Source organism: Rhineura floridana, chromosome 15 (genome assembly GCF_030035675.1).
Source record: "Rhineura floridana isolate rRhiFlo1 chromosome 15, rRhiFlo1.hap2, whole genome shotgun sequence".
NCBI classification, from domain to species: Eukaryota; Metazoa; Chordata; class Lepidosauria; order Squamata; family Rhineuridae; genus Rhineura; species Rhineura floridana.
In genome coordinates, this window is record NC_084494.1 from 19,039,991 (window position 1) to 19,056,971 (window position 16,981).

General features: G+C 46.2%; 1 protein-coding gene across 2 annotated transcripts in view; it reads right to left on the bottom strand.

The window, feature by feature from the left end:
- E2F2 (E2F transcription factor 2) overlaps positions 1-12,294 on the bottom strand; it is a 57,897-nt gene extending 45,603 nt beyond the window's left edge. Inside the window, exon 1 of one of the 2 annotated variants that reach the window (XM_061596892.1) lies at positions 10,798-12,275. In XM_061596892.1, the coding sequence (XP_061452876.1) occupies positions 10,798-11,082 (285 nt within the window). In that variant the 5' untranslated portion in view covers positions 11,083-12,275. Of the gene's footprint in view, positions 1-10,797 lie in introns of both variants that reach the window. The other variant, XM_061596893.1, reaches the window with a different exon arrangement.
- Between the last annotated feature and the right edge of the window lie 4,687 nt (positions 12,295-16,981).

A 16,981-nucleotide genomic window follows, 5' to 3' on the forward strand; every position in this document is an offset into this window, starting at 1 on the left:
TCCCTGAGAGTAGTGACTTGCCCATTTCTGTTTGGCTAGGAAACTACTGTATCTACATTGCATCCTCCCTCTCTCCCTTCCCATTCCCAGATGGATTTTGATTCCCACCCCTGTAATACTTGCCCCTAAGTGTTTTTGTTCCTGTGAAATTCATCTTTAAAAAGATCAATGCATTGCACCAAGCACAAGGCTCTGCATGTAACATAATTCTGAGGGTGTGCTCCAAAAATAGAGCACAGAATACGGTACTAGAAGTAAGATTCAGCTTCCTGAGAAATCAACTTCTTTCAGAAGCAAGCTTCTAGCCCTTATGACTATAAAGACATGTTTAAATGTGTTAGTAATATCTGCTGTAATCCCAGAAACCAGAGGCAGATTAACAAGATTTCCAGAGGTTGTGAAGTGAACATTAATGTGCAATTAGGCATGTGTCCCTTTAAAATACCTTGAAACAGCAGCTCAGTGTTTTCCCTGCCCAGCAAGGCTCCACAAATCCATTTGTCAGCCTGCCAGTAGTAACAACCCCTTCCCCAAGTTTTCTGTGAATTGGGGAAGGGGCTTCTCTGCAAGTCCTCTGGCACGCACAAAGGACTTGGGGCAAGGCTAGATCTCATTTCACTTTGTATTGCACTTTTGTAAACTGAGTTCCGCCCTCCGTTTGAGTCCATTGGCACAGGCAAAGAACTGGGGGATAAGAGGGGTCTGTGGCAAATGCTGCCTAGCTAATAAGCAGAGCCAAAACATATGGAGCTCTGCACTATAGCTATGAATTTTAAAAGGAACACATGGCTTATAATATTATAACAACCTTTTCAATAGCCTTTGCTTATCCCTGCGATGATGAAAGATCGCCCCAGATAACCAGGCAAGCTTTTTAAATCTAAAGAGAGCTGGGACCTTCTGCTGCCTTTTTGGCATTTATGCACCACAAGTAACTTTCACTGGGCGGGTACGACTGCGCACATGATTAAATGAGTAAAAATTATGGCGGGATTTCAAACTGGTACAAATTTTATTTCCAACGCTGTGACACACAAACATTCCCCTCATTACTAGTGCAGATCCACATATTGTGAGCTCAGGTACATGGGCCTGAATACAAAGTGGCATGTAAAGTAGCCTTAACTGATCTTAACAAAATAAGGTAATATTTAGAGGTTCAATCACAGCCATAATCTGCTCAAGAAGGCCAGACAAAACTGCTGTGCCATAATCAAATGAGTGATTGAGACAACATTGAGCTAAATTGCAAGTTATTCCAGTCTGCACTTTTAAGATTACACATCTGCTTTGCTAGAAATCCACTTATATCTGAAACAAGTTTCTCAGATGCCACTGCCAAGCACGTTTAAATTATAGTGCAATCCTATACATGCCTACTTCTTCACACAGCACATAGTTAAGCTATGGAATTTGCTCCCTCAAAAGGCAGGGATGGCCACCAATTTGGATGCTTTAAAAGAAAATTAGACATCATGGAGGATAAAGTTATCAGTGGCTCTCATGGAGGATGAGGCTATTAATGGCTACTAGCCATGATGGCTGTGCTCTGCCCCCACAGTCAGATGCAGTATGCTTCTGAAAACCATCTGCCAGCAGTCGCAGGAGGAAGTAGTGTTCTTGCATTCAGGTCCTGCTTGTGGGTTTCCTATGGGCATCTGGCTGGCCACTGTGAGAACAAGATGCTAGACTAGATAGGCCACTAGCCTGATCCAGCAGGCTCTTATGTAAGCCCCAGTAAGATCAGTGGGGGATATTCCCAGGCAAGGAGGTATCAGATTGCAGCTGTAACTACTTAGAAACATATGATGTTGCCTTAAGCCAAATCAGATCATTGGTCCATCACTGCCTATTTTTACTAGCAGTGGCTCCTGAAGGTCTCCAGTAGAGGTCTCTCCCATTATAGGCTACCTGACCACTTAATTGGAAATGTCAGGGATTGAACCTGGAAGCTTCTGCATGCAAAGCAGGTACTCTACCACTGACCTCCAGCCTTCCCCTAAGGGGACCCTGTGTCCCTCCAGATGTTGTTGGGACTCCAGTTCCCATCAGACCCGGCCAGCATGGCCAATAGTCATAGATAATGGGAGCTGTAGTCAAATGACATCTAGAGGACGCTCCCAACCCCTGTCCTAAAAACAAACTTCTAAATGTAAAACTTTTGCAGCACTTCTTGGGTATGGCACACTGGGCTAAGAAGCATCAAGAAACGTGATCAACTAAACCGTGTATTGACACCAAAGATGCCGAGATGATTAAACAAGCAATTCTTAGGACAGAGTCTGGAAATTCAATCAATAGATGGGAATGGCAGTAAAGAAAGAATGTATGACACTGTGCCAGCATAGAATCATAGAGTTGGAAGAGCCTATAAGGCCATCGTTCAAACCCTGCTCAATGCAGGAATCCAAATTAAAGCATACCCAACAGATGGCTGTCCAGCTGCCTCTTGAAAGCCTCCAGTGTTGGACAGCCCAAATACCTCCAGTGTTGGACAGCCCACCACCTGCCTAGGTAATTGGTTCCATTGTCATACCACTCTTAACATTTAGGATTTTTTTCCTGATGCTCACCTGAAATCTGGCTTCCTGTAACTTGAGCCCATTATTCCATGTCCTGCATTCTGGGATGGTCGAGAAGAGATCCTGGCCCTCCGCTGGGTGGCAGCCTTTCAAGTACTTGAAGAGTGCTATCATATCTCCCTTCAGTATTTTCTTCTCAAGGCTAAACATGCCAGCTCTTTCAGTCTCTCCTCATAGAGTTTTGTTTCCAGTCCCCTGATCATCCTCATTGCCCTCCTCTGAACCCATTCCAGTTCGTCTGCATCCTTCTTAAAGTGTGGTGTCCAGAACTGAATGCAGTACTCAAGATGAGGCCTAACCATTGTTGAATAGAGGGGAACTAATACTTGACACGATTTGAAAACTATACTTGTTAACGCAGCCTAAAATAGCATTTGCCTTTTTTGCAGTTATATCACACTGTTGGCTCATATTCAGCTTGTGAGCAACAACAATCCCAAGATCTTCTTGCATGTAATATTGCTGAGCCAAATATCCCTGTCTTATAACTGCACATTTGGATTCTTTTTCCTAGCTGTAGAACTTTGCACTTATCACTGTTAAATTTCATTCTGTTGTTTTCAGCCCAATGCTCCAGCATCAAGATCAGGGCTGTGGAGTCGGTACGCAAAACCTTTGACTCCGACTCCTCTATTTTTCTACTGTCCAACTCTGACTCCGACTCCACCCAAAATTGCTTCCAACTCCACAGCCCTGGAAAGGGCTGTAAATGTCTTTTTAAATTGGAAGCTCTCATAAGAGCATTTTTATCGTTGCCTGAATATGCGCTGATCTTGGCATCACAGCATTTGTCTTCATCTGGGTGCTGTGTCATACACTGACACACAAAATGTTTTCCATCTTCAGTTATGGTGAAATGCTCAACTACAGCTGACTTCATGGGAAGCTTCTTTGACATTTTGAATTTATATTTTAAAAAATTTGTCAATCAAAATTTTTTTTGAAACCAGAGTCGGTACATTTCTACCGACTCTGACTCCACCCAAAATTGCTTCCGACTCCGACTCCACTACTCCGACTCCACAGCCCTGATCAAGATCACTTTGAATTTTGTTTCTGTCTTCCAGGGTATTAGCTACCCCTCCCAATTCTGTATCATCTGCAGATTTGATAAGCATTCCCTACATCTCCTCATCCAAGTCATTAATAAAAATGTTGAAGAGCGCTGGGTCCAGGACTGAGCCTATGTGTTACCCTGCTCATTCCCTCCCCCAGTTTGAGAAGGAACCCTTGATAAGCACTCTTGAAGTACGACTGAGCATCACAGAAACATACAGGTATATTGCATTAGCAGTATGTCAACTCAGGACAGTGACCACTCAGGGCTAATGCGGCTTACCCAAGTCAGATTGGGTGAAGGAAGCAGTGCAGTGAGAGACTAGCAGTGGCAATACTAAGCACAAACAGAGCTAAGGATGGATGCTCACCCCCCATCTCCACCCCAAACACTGTGCCAGTATAATACTGTAACCACAATTCAGAACTAAAATAGCAAACACCCATGGTCTAGGGCACAATGCTCAAACAGACTACAGAATACAGGAAATTTATTTATTTTCAAACATTTAAACGGTTACTCTAGCACAACCCTGTAAGCCTACCAAAGTTAGTAGCCTGCAATTTTCATTACTAGCCTGGTGAGAGGCTAGTAGCCTGCATTTCCATCTGAACCTGAATCTTCCAGCCATTTAGCAGGCTTGCAAAAACAAACATACAGAAAACACAACCTTCTACCAAGCAGACTGGCGGAGGAGGAATGAGGTAATCCATGCTTCCTTTGCCAACCCATTACATTTCTGTGCTGGTTGTGGAGATTTTTCTTCCTCTGAAACCAAGTGCCCTGGCAGAGGAGAGATGGAGCAATCCATTCATCCTCATCATCCCACCCACTCACCTGCATGGAACTTCTGGTCACCTATAGATACTAGGCAAGTTATTAAGCATACAGCTATACTAGTGCAGCAACAACCCCAAGCAAGCCAGGATAAACTCATGCAAAGCATGAGTTTGCAGAAAGATTTTGTTCCTCAAATGCATGAGGCGCTACAAGGTCAATATTTATCGACACAAAATTGAGCCTTCAGTGTCATTGGCCCGGTTCTCTGGAATGCTCTGCCAACAGAGTTTCAGCAGGTGCGTTCTGTTTTAACTTTTAAGCGCCTGCTGAAAACCTTTCTGTTCCACCAGGTTTATGCAGGCAATTGAGAACATGCTTTTTTTTTGCAACGATTGACCTTTGTTTTTATGCTATTTTTAATGTTTTTTATTCTACGGTAGTTGTGTTAAACATGTTGTAAACAGCTTGGTGTTTTTAACAAAATAGTGATACACAAATATTTGTATAAATAAATAAAATAATAAACTTCACCAGGGCTTGTGCTCTGTGCAGATAACTGCAGAGTCATTTGGAGGACATTATGCCCATGATAAAGACATGTCTAGAAACAAGAGTCTGAGCACCAAAAGAGGGAAGAGGTTTATAAGGTGCCTTCCATCTACTGGGGGTGGTGGTGCATGAAAGAAAGGATTCCCAAGTGCAATGCAACGCACAGATGCACAGCAGGAAAGAGAAAGCAGGTGATGTTATTGCAGTATAAGAAAGAGGCTGTTTAGAGAAACTGGCATACAACCCATGTTAGGCCCACTCCTCCTTGCTCAGCCAGATTAGGAATTCCAAGAATTAGAAAGAGAAAGTGAAGTGTGGGAGGGGGAGAGTGAAAGCTACACACCCACAGGAGGGAGTTCATATCAAAGTCCACACCTGTCAGGAGGCATCAAACAGTCACTAAGGAAGATACAGAAATCTGAGATTTGATTCAGCCCTTGGGAGAACAGAGGGTTACAGCAGAAGCTGGAATGCTTCCCAGGACTTGGAGAAGGGGCTGATGACTCCAGGCTTCTCTGCCAATTTGGAGCACCAGTCAAAGCAGACACACCACAGGGGCCTAGCCTCAACAGTTGCAAAATGGCAGAGCAGAATTGTATTGAGAAAGGTATTTAGAGATAGAAACACCAGAGGAAGCGGCCTTGAGCCTGAAGATCCCCTGACAAGTCCATGGGCAATACTGAACTAGATGGGCCAATGATCAGACTCAGGATAAGGCAGCATCCTATGTTCCAGTGACAGCCACCAGAGAACTGCAGTGAAAAAAGCCGCTGTCCCTGGCAGAGACCAAATCCGCACTATACATTTAAAGCACTACTACACTACTTTCACAGCTCTAGTTTCCCCTGAAGAATCCTAGGAACTGTAACGTGTTAAGTATGATGAGAGCTGTTAGGAAACCTTTATTCCCCTCAAGGAACTACAATTTCCAGAATGCCTGGGAAAAGGAATTAAGTGTTAAATGACTCCGAGAACTGTAGCACTGTGAGGCAAATAGGGGTCTCTCTAACAACTCTGCGCTTCCTTAACAAACTACTGTTCCCAGGATTCTTTATGGGAAGCCATGCCTGATAAAAAAGGGGGGTATTATATTGTTTTAAATGTACTGCGCAGATGGGGCCATAATGTTCCTTTCTATGTAATTTCTTAGATATACACATGCCTCTGCTTGATCATGCCCCTTGGTTGCAGCTCAGCCTCCCTTTGGGGAGAGACCACAGCTTAGTAGAACGCATACTTTTCAATGCACACAGAAGGTCTCCAGTTCAATCCCCGAGACCCCAAAGAGCCAGTCACAGCAGACAATACTGGGCCAGATGAAACAACAACGACAACAACAACATTATTAAGAGCCCTGCTAGATCAGACAAAAAGCCTACAGTATGTAGTCCAGCATGAACATAACACTGTGATTCCCACAAACTGATATTTAGAGGCATTCCCGTTCTAGCATCATAGTGTTACTAACCAACTAAGTCCAACTCAGCATAAAAAGGTTCCTAGAAAGAAAACCAATCAGGTTTTCTATAGCTATTTGTTGGGCCATTTATATGGCTGGAAGATCAAGCTCCACGCATCCAAGGTAGACCCTTTGCCTATGGGCTTCCCATAGGCATTTGGTTGGCCACTGTGACATCAGGATATTGGACTAGATGGGCCTTTGTCCTGATCCCACGGAGCTCTTATGTTAACACACACACACAATCGAGGACACTTAGAACAAGCAGGCTGAGGCGGCGGGGGGCGGGGCACACTGGAATGTAATCCTAAAACACACTTACTAGGAAATAAATTCCCTTGGACACTTCAGAGCTTATTCCGAGTAAACATGCATTGGACTGTGGATTGGCAGATATAGGGCAGTGTGCAGAACACCACCACAAGCAATGCCCAGATCCTTTCTAATATCAGACTCTTACTAGCCAACTAAGTATTACCAATGGTGCTTTGGTAGTCCCCCCACCCCGAGTCTCTAGGAGTAAACCAGGGAGTTGTAGCTGCACCTGGTAACACAGGTAATACAAATACTAATAACAGCACTGATTAAAATCAGAACCATGAGCATTTCTACATTTTGCCTTATTCCTCATCACACAGGGCGTCAGAGCTCTATGCCACACCACACCCTGTGGCTCATCCATCCCACATAATGAGCAGGCCTAGGCAGCATGGCAGGTAATAATAATATTTAACACGTGCGTAAGAACTTCTCATGCATTATCTGGTTGTAAATCCTTACAACGATCCATTAAAGCAGGGGTGAGGAAACTGGGGCTCTCCAGATGTTGCTGAACTACAGCTCCCATCATCCCAGGCTATTGACCATGCTGGCTGGAGCTGATGGGAGCTGTAGTCGAGCAACAACTGGAGGGCCACAGGTCCCCCACCCATCCTTTAAAGCAAATGGGGAAAACAAATGAAGAGAGAGTGACTTGGCTGAGGCCACCTAATAGATGGAAGTGTATAAGATTACACATGATATGGAAAAGTGGCTAGAGCAGAGGTTCTCAAGCTGTGTGGTCCACGGACCCCCTAGGGGGCCCATGAATGGGCTTCAGGGGGTCTGTGAACCTGGTACACACAAAAAATTCCAATGCAATGAAATAAATTCTATGCAAAATTTTGTGCTATTTTTCTGGGGAGGGGATCCATAGTCTTCACCAGATTCTCAAAGGGGTCGCGACCCAAAAAAGGTTAAGTACCACTCTCTCATAGTATTAGACAGAATCTGGGATCATCCAATGAAGTTGAATAGCGGGAGAGTCAGACAAATGGAAGTACTAAACAGAGTTAAACAATGGAATTTGCCCTCACAAGATGTGGTGATAGCAACCCATTCAGAAAAGATTAGATAAATTCATGAAGAATAAGGCTATCAATGGATATTAGCCATTACACCTCTGAACTATGCTCCTGAGTATCAGTTGCTGAGGAACAGCAACAAGAAAAGGCTACTGCCTGTGTGTCCTGCTTGAGGGCTTCTCATAGGCATCTGGTTGGCTGCTGTGGGAAACAGGATGAGCCTTGGTCTGATCCAGCAGGACTAGTCTTATGGGTTTTTTAAAATTGTGTGTTGCAGGACATGGCTAATGATGAACTGAAGGAATTAAGTAACACTATGTGGTGTAGTGGTTAAGGTGCTGGACTACGACCTGGGAGACCAGGGTTTGAATCCCCACACAGCCATGAAGGTCACTGGGTGACCCTGGGCCAGTCACTGCCTCTCAGCCTCAGAGGAAGGCAATGGTAAACCCCCTCTGAATACCACTTACCATGAAAACCCCTATTCATAGGATCGCCATAAGTCGGCAGTCCATCTCCATTTTTCATGACCTAAGAACCCATCCTTTAGTCCAGCCTTCGGCACCTGGGTGCCCTCCAGATGTCTTGGACTGCAGCTCCCATCAGCCCCAGCCAGCACTGCCAATAGTCAGGATGGATCTGGATTGGACCGTGGATTAGACCCAGGGTTTTTGGCATGAAAAGCATGTGCTCCACCACTGAGCTCTGGCTTTTCCCCACAACATCTGAACCAAGCCTTTTACAAAAGTCCCATCTGACAACCATTATCATGCACCAACTAGAACTGTAGAAACAGTATGTGATTCTGTCTCACAGCTGTTTATGAGCACAGGACTCTAGATGCCATCAACACAGACTGCAACTCGTAGAATGGGAACCCTGCACTGTGAGTTATTTAAATCTGTAAATGTGTAAATGAAATGTTAACGTAACAATACTGGAAAACGCCACATCTACAGCCACTAGTCACAATGGCTACACTGTCTTCGGGAAAGGAACACAAGGAGCTGCCTTAGATCGGGTCAGGCCGTTGGTCCATCTGGCTCACATAGTCTACACTGACAGGCAGCAACTCTCCAGGGTTTCAGGCAGAGGACCTTCCCAGCCCTATCTAGAGATGCTGGGGATTGAGCCTGGCACCTTCGGTACGCAGAGCTCTGCCACTGAGCCACCACCCTTCCCAGGTTCCAGAGGCAGCATTTCGGCATATAAATTGCTGGGGAACAGCAGCAGGAAACGGCTGTCACCCTCGTGTCTTCCTTGGAGGCTCCCAATAGAGATGTCTGGTTGGCCACTGTGGGAAACAGGATGCTGGACTAGATGAGCATTTGGTCTGACCCAGCAGGGCTCTTCTTATACCCCCACCTTAGTTAGCAAGCATAATGACCGCTGCTGCCGGCAGCAGTGCTACAGTGCAAGGTGGGCTCCTGTTAGCTGTGGGAATGTCAAAGCAACTGCTTCACCATACCCATCTGCCCTTAGTAAACCCAAGGCAAAGGCAAGAGGTGGGTGCGGCAGGCCAGCCCGAGCACCAGTGGGCCCTCAGAAGCTGTTGACCATGCCAAGCACTCCTGCCCAGCCCAGGTAAGAGAGTGCTTCTGATTTTCATTCACACACACACAAAAAGCCTGCTTCAGAAGTACAGAAAAACCTGACCACGGACAAAACCTTCCATTTACAAACACACACTGAAACACTGCCAGCATTTTTTCTTCTAAGCATAAGATTCCTGCACCGTTGAGTATCCCCAGTAACCCCATTTAAATAAAACATCTATCAATGGCCAATAGCAATGATGGCCGTGCACTGCCTCCACTGTCAGAGGGCTTCTAAATACCAGTTGCTGGGAATCACAAGTGGGGAGCATTGATGTCACACTTGGCCTCCTGCTTGTGGGCCTCCCATAATGGGCAAGTGGTTGGCCACTGTGAAAAGAGAATGCTGGACTGGATGGACCTTTGGTCTGATCCAGCAGGGCTCTCTTTATGCCAAAGGAGACATCAAGCCTAGGTGTGGCACTTTTGACTCATGCACAGAAGGCTCCCAAATCAGATCTGGGATGATTCACACAGCACTAAGTTAAACTATGGAATTTGCTCCCACAAGAGGCACCGATGGCCACCAACTTGGATGGCTTTAAAAGAGGATTAGATAAATTCATGGAGGATAAGGCTACCAATGGCTACTAGCCATGATGGCTATGCTCTGCCTCCATAGTTGCTGGTGGTATGCTTCCGAATACCAGTTGCTGGAAGGGGAGAATGCTCTTGCACTCAGGTCCTGCTTGCAGGTTTCCCACAGGCATCTGGTTGGCCACTGTGAGAAGAGGATGCTGGACTGGTGAGCCACTGGCCTGATCCAGCAGGGTTTTCTCATGTTCTTATGAAAGCTCTGTCAAAAGTCAAGAACTTTAGGGGAAGCTAAGTACGGGGAGAGATTGGACCTTGACCAAAAAAAAAAAAAAGACTTGTGGAATCTGATTCATTGAGGGCCAGAGCTTAACTTGGATAGAATACTGATGAAATGAAAATGCATGAGGGAACTTTTGAAACATGGCATTCTTAGCATCTAGATTTTAAAAGATCCTTCCCTGGCTTTTTTCATGTTACAGATGGCATTTCTTATGATGTAGTATAGTTATAATTTCTGCAATAACAAAAAGGGGAAGCACTGTAGGGTAAAGTACAGGGAAGTTAAGAAATGCACGAGCCACAATGTATTGAGATTCATTTATCTTTGGGCATTAGCTACAGGGCACCTCCCCCTGCCCCCCTCCCCCCAGCATGACCCCACAGTGCACTGCTTCCCTGCCCCCCTCCATCAATTCAGGTTTTCAAAAGGCTTTGGAGCAATTACAGAACCACACCTTGTTCCTTGGATCTGTACAGCCAGCTACAACCTAGCACCACCCCAAACCCAACCTACACTGTTGCACCCATATAAAGGTGCAACAATGGTGTCAGACAGCTGGTGAAGAAACGAAGGGGTGGGGGGCAGGAAGGAAGAGAAGCAGGAAAGAGGTATTACCGGCAGTTTTCCAGTAGAAGCAGATCTCATGGTTTTGATCTCTGGTCCATGGGGGGTGGCGTAAAGACAGCTGCCCCTAGGCAATGGGGCAACCACTGCAGTCTGGGGGTACACTTGAGTGAAATAGGTAGCTGGGAGAGCCCGCATCTGGGGGCTGCTGAGGTTGGAGACCACCAGGTTTGCAGAGGTTATCACAGGCATGACTTTCTTTTGCTGCTGCGGGGGTGCAAGAGGAGGGGCCCCCCGTCCAGGGGCAGGAGGCCCTACTTTGGGGATTCTCAACATGGCTGAGCCTTCTTCTTCAAAAGGCCACAACAGATCTGGAAGAGCTTAAAAATCAAGTGATGATGGCGATGACTATTATTATTTGGAGAGCCCTTGAGAGGTAGATTGGAAAACGTACTCTTAGCCATTTAAAAAACTGCCATTGGCATCCTCCCAGGGGTCAGCCCCAATGCAACTTTTAAACAAAAGACAAATTCATCCTAAAATAAAAAAGGCAGAAAGGCTGCAATATGGACTTGTCGGCATGGGAGGAATCAGTCGTGCAAACCCTACTCTTTTTTCATCAAAGTCTGGCTCCAGAGCCTTTCCTGATTTTGCTAGAAGAGCAACCCATAGGGTAGCCAACCTGTTTTTTTTCACCCCTTCTCCTCCTCCTCCTCGCCAACGAATGACCCCAGTTCTTCTCGGCTTCAAAAAAAATATGGTGCACTATTTGCACGAAGGATTAAAACAAAAAGCACACCAAGTCTGCACTGCCCCCCTTTTGTTCTTTCCGGGTGGGGGGGCTTTCCAGAGAACTTAGGCGAGAGTTAGGGGCTGCAAGGTTACAAATCGGCTTGGCACATCCCCTCCCCCCCGCAAAGCCAGCAGCTTTTGTGGCTCAGGAAAAAAATCGCAGCCGGAGAATCAGGGAAACAAAAGCTCGGGTGCTTCTCTTTTTCCTCCCTTCTTTTTTTTTTTTTTTTGCAAAGCAGCACCCAGAAGATTGCTGTCCGTGTCTCCCGCTCCGGCTTCCCGGTGTCTAAATCCCAGGGCTGGTGGAGGGGTTCGGAAGAAGCACCCTGGGAGGGCTGGAGCAGCCAGCCCGGGCCCTGGATCCTGTCGGGGCCCTGGCGCCTTTCATGGAGCTCTTCCCAACTTGCAATGCTGGCACCCTCCGCTCCTTGGGACTCCCACCTGGGCCGCTGCAAGGTTTCCAGCCACTGCCAGAGCTGCCTGGGGCAAGGATGGACCTGGATTGGGACAAGAGAGGACCCGATGGCTGCCCAGCCCTTTCTCTTTCCGTTCCTCCTTCTCTCGCTTTTTTTTTTTAAGCGCCAAACTACGTGCCGCGAAATTCGGATCTCCCGCGGAAAACCCCACGCTCCCATTGGCCCGTGCGACACCAGCCCGTCCCCGCCCACCGGATTTGATACATTTTGCAAGTAGAGGAGCGAGACTGGAGGTTCTGAACTTAAAGGGAAAGCGCACGGCGGCCCTCTCTCCCCGTGCTGCTTCAATGAGCCTCTGTCGTCTCTTCCCCCCTCCCCTCACGGAGCGTAGGCGCGGCTATGCAAATATTGACCCTGGGATGGTCTCCTTTGCACGCCTCTCTTGCTCTCGCTTAAAGCGGACGGCGGAGACTTCTGTTGAGGCTTCGTTGTCGAGTCTACCGGGAGGCGCTCGATCCTTCTGCGTGGACGTCGTTTGATGCACCGTGTTCATTGCGCGTATGTGGGAGGGGGTGGTGGTCCTCCTGTCTCCCCCTTCCCCACAAGCCCATTAGGGAAAGGGCGCACGGTTGACCCCTCTGAACAAAGAAGAGGCTGATGGACGAGGACGCATTCACACGAAACTGGAAAGGGGAGCTCTTTCCCCATGTTGCTCCTATGTGAATTCCTGACCACTTCTTCCTCAGCAAGGGACACCGTCTTCCTTTTGTCAATATGGGGAGGGACTTGACTATCTTGTCAGTCTAGCTATTCTTCAGCATTTAAAATATCTCATTTTGATGATAGCTGGATCTGCTACGTTTCCGTGGTGAGTGCTAAAGGAGAATAGGGAACCAAATGTTGTTGGGCTCCCAACAGCTGCCATCAGTTCCAGCCAGCATGGCCAATTGTCAGGGTTGATGGGAGTTGTAGTCCAGCAACATTCAGAAGGCCACTGCTTCCCCCTCCCTGGGCCATGCTCCTGAATGCCAGATGGATTCTGTACACAACCCTATCAGTGATGACTAATGGCCATTGAGACTGGTAGGGAGACCCAACTGGAGCTGGATCCAGAGCCACTGACAGGCAGTTTGACTATCACCATATATTGGGGTGACATATTTCATGATGGGGTGGCTACTGCCACCCTCCAGCATTTGTTGACTAAGGCGGCTGCCTCACTTTCCCTAGCGGTAGGGCCAGCCTTCCTGGTTTTGCCCTTTTTGAGTCCTAAATGGCCTGGGACCTGGGTATCCAAAGGAGCACATTTCCCCCCTAACAACTTGCCTGGCAATTAAGATCTTCAACAAAGGACCTTCACCAGGTGTCTACTACTAGAGAGAGGGACTTTTCAGTGGTGGCATCCAAATTATGGAATTTATTTTTTAAGCATGTGCACCTGACACATTGTTACTATCGAACACCATGCAAAGTCTATCCTCTCAGGCTTTTCAGTGGAATATGATTGTCATTTGTGGTAATTTGTAGTGTAGTGCTTTTAATGACTTCTTGTTTCATTCATTTTATCGTGCTGTCTCCAACATCAAGGAGGATAAGGCTATTAATGGCTGCTAGCCGTAATGGCTGTGCTTTGCCACCATAGTCAGAGGCAGCATGCTTCTGAAAACCAGTTGCTAGAAGCTGCAGGAGGAGAGAGTGCTGTTACACTCAGGCCTCGCTTGCGGGCTTCCCATGGACACCTGGTTGGCCACTGTGAGAACAGGATGCTGGACTAGATGGGCCACTGGCCTGATCCAGCAGGCTCTTCTTATGTTCTTTTGTTCAGCTAAGTTCTGCTCTGAATAGATCCATTGAAATTAATGGACCTAAGGTAGTTGTATCCATTAATTTCAATGGGTCTATTCTGATTAAGACTAGCATTGTTTTTATTAGAGTATGAGCTAGGGGTAGCCAAAATGGTACCCTCCAGATGTTGTTGGACTGCAGCTACCAATGTCCCCCCCACATAGGCCATACTGGCTGAGGGTGATGGGAGTCGGGAGTCCAACATCTGGAGGGCATCACAATGGCTACCCCTGGCATAAGCGTTCATGGGCTATAGCCCATTTCAACAGAAGGCGTGAAGTGCTATCCGGAGTATGGAATAGTAAGCCTATAACTCAGGATAACGTTTTTTGCGCCTGGTGAAATAGTCTGTAGTCCATGGACACTTATGCTGTAATAAATGTGCTAGTCTTTAGGGTGCCAGAAGACCCTTAGTTGTCTTTGCTGCAAGAGAGCAAGACCACATCTACAGTGTACATTTAAAGCAGTATCATACCACAGTCCTGGCTTCCCCCATAGAATCTTGGGGACTGTAGTATGTTAAGGGTGGTAAGAGTTGTTAGGAGACACCTGTTCCCCTCACAGAGCTACAGTTTCTGGCGTGGCTTAACAATCAACCCCTCTTCCCAGGAGACTCTGGGAATTGCTGGACTACGACCTGGGAGACCAGGGTTCGAATCCCCACACAGCCATGAAGCTCCCTGGTGAGCTTGGGCCAGTCACTGCCTCTCAGCTTCAGAGGAAAGCAATGATAAAACACCTCTGAATACCGCTTACCATGAAAACCCTATTCATAGGGTCACCATAAGTCCGAATCAACTTGAAGGCAGTACATATTCATTTTTGAGGAAAATAGAGGTCTCCTAACAAATCTCAGCACCCTTCAGAAACTATACTTCCCAGGATTATTTGTGGAAAGCTGTGTTTAATGTGACAGCATGTTGCTTTAAATGTATAGCTCAGATGGGACCTAACACAGATATCCCCTAAAAAAAGTTTTTATTTGTCTATTTGTCTAATTGTCTAAATCAGCTGTCTGTTGCTCTTTTCATTACGTTATTCTCCATTGTGTTGTTTGATTGTCAGCTGCCTTGGGACATTTGTAAAGAAATAGGATACACATCCTGAAATAAATAAATCCTGAAATAAATAAATGTGCATCCTGTCTTATATCCTTGATGGGATTCAATGCAGCAGTGCAATGATTCTCAGCCTTTTTTCCTCCATTGACCACTTGAAAATTGCTGAGGAGTTTTGGTGGACCACTTAATGATTTTTCTGCCTGTTGTAGCAATTGTAATTCCATAGAATTCAAATTGTAATACAGTAAACTATAACATAAGAAATAAAAGCAGTGACAAAAATACTATTAAAAATCAATATGAATATTTAGTGTAATGGATGCGCCGTCTGCCATCTTCAACCACAAACCCACAGACATGCTGCAGACCAAGTGAATGAGATTTGTGGACCACAGTTTGGGAACCTCTGCAGTGGTGTACATGTTTGCAGGAGGTATTCCATCACTGAAAACTGAAAAGACAGTGAATTGGTAAGGTGAAGTGGAAGAAACCTCCAGTAGATCAGCCATATCTGACCCCTCTCCCCATATATATAAAAAAGTAAATGTTGGTGCACTAAAGAACTGTATTTGGGGGGGGGATCCTAAAACATCCTTTTAACCGTGTTCAGTAACTAAAATAACATCACTGCCCTCTACTGGTTGCACAATTGCTTGTGCTGGAAACAGCCAAATATCACCACTCTGAATAAGGGCTTTCTACAAGCATAGCACAGTGGGGAGGAGAGCGTGGCTGGGAGTCCAGAGTCTGTGAGTTCAAATCCCCATTCGTGTCTCCTGGGCCAGCTAAAGATCACCCCCATAGTGAGTGGCTCAGGGGTTACATGCCCTGCCACCTGTGCAGCATGGGCAACCTGCATAGTCCCTAGGAGCCCAGTTGCCCCCCAGCTGGCACTTGTGGACAAGGAAGGGGCTGGCTTGTGCAGCTGTGGCCCTAGCCAGCTGGGGAGGACTAGCCTCAGAGCGAGGCAATGGTAAACCCCCTCTGAATATCGCTTACCATGAAAACCCTATTCAGAGTGTAGCCATAAGTCTGGATCAACTTGAAGGCAGTCCACCACAAGTAACGCTAAGGACCAGACCAGACATGAGGTGAAAAATGTCTTTGCATTTTAATGTGCAAGGTTTTTTTTAAAAAAAAATGCAAATAGCAGCTGTTGGAAAGGGGAGGTGCTGATCATTTTCAGGATCACAGCAGACAAAGAGGGGGAGTTTCTCTTTTTCCTCCCCTGCCAAAAAGTCCTTCCCCAAGCTGTATGCACTGGTGAGCCTTTGGAGGAGCAGTTTTCTTTCTTTCTGTGAACTCTTTGGTGGGACAGTAGAATTTAAATGTAATAAATAAAAAGCAAACAAGGGTGGTATTTCATGCTAGTCCTTGGGTTCATTAATTTCATTAATTTCAGTGGGTTTTCTCTGAATAGGCAATAGTTGCATACAACCCTAAGTTTCTTCTCTTATAGCTCCTGACTACCAAATTACGTTTGGATATAGTCCAACTGTCCCCCCACCCTCCTCCAACTGTGGTTTGGCATGACATCCAAACCAACACATCATACGGTGGTGCACGTTGATAAGTTTAGACTCTGTCCTTAATGGTCTGAGAGGTAATCTGTATTGCTTCATTTACTTCAAATGGGCTAATGCCAAGGTGTGATTATGTTTTACTTCACACAGTTCAAAATGTGGTAAGCCAGCTCTTGCATTTGGGGTCCCTCTTGTTCATTCTGCTGAGTGCGGCCCTAGGCATCTGTCCCAAAGTCCTGCTCGGTTGGCACCACTGAAACCAGGCTTCAGGATTTTGCTTTGCCCTTGGAAGCCGCTGCTTGGAAGAGCATCCATTCCAGGGAGTCTCAGGGAAAGCATGAGAAGAGGGAATCTGAACAAACCATTGTTTACCTGGATAACTGGTACACAAGTCATGGTTTAGAATCTAAACTGTGGTTAGCCTAAAACACAATATAGCCCCATGTGGAAATTAGAGATGTGAAGGCCTGCAAAAACGATGGAAAAATCAGAAAAAAGGAGGGTTTATGTTGTTTTCTTAGCTTTTCCAGTTTTTTTCCAGGACTTCACATCTCTAGGGGGAACCAACCCAGTGTTTTAGATGAATGTAGTATCACTG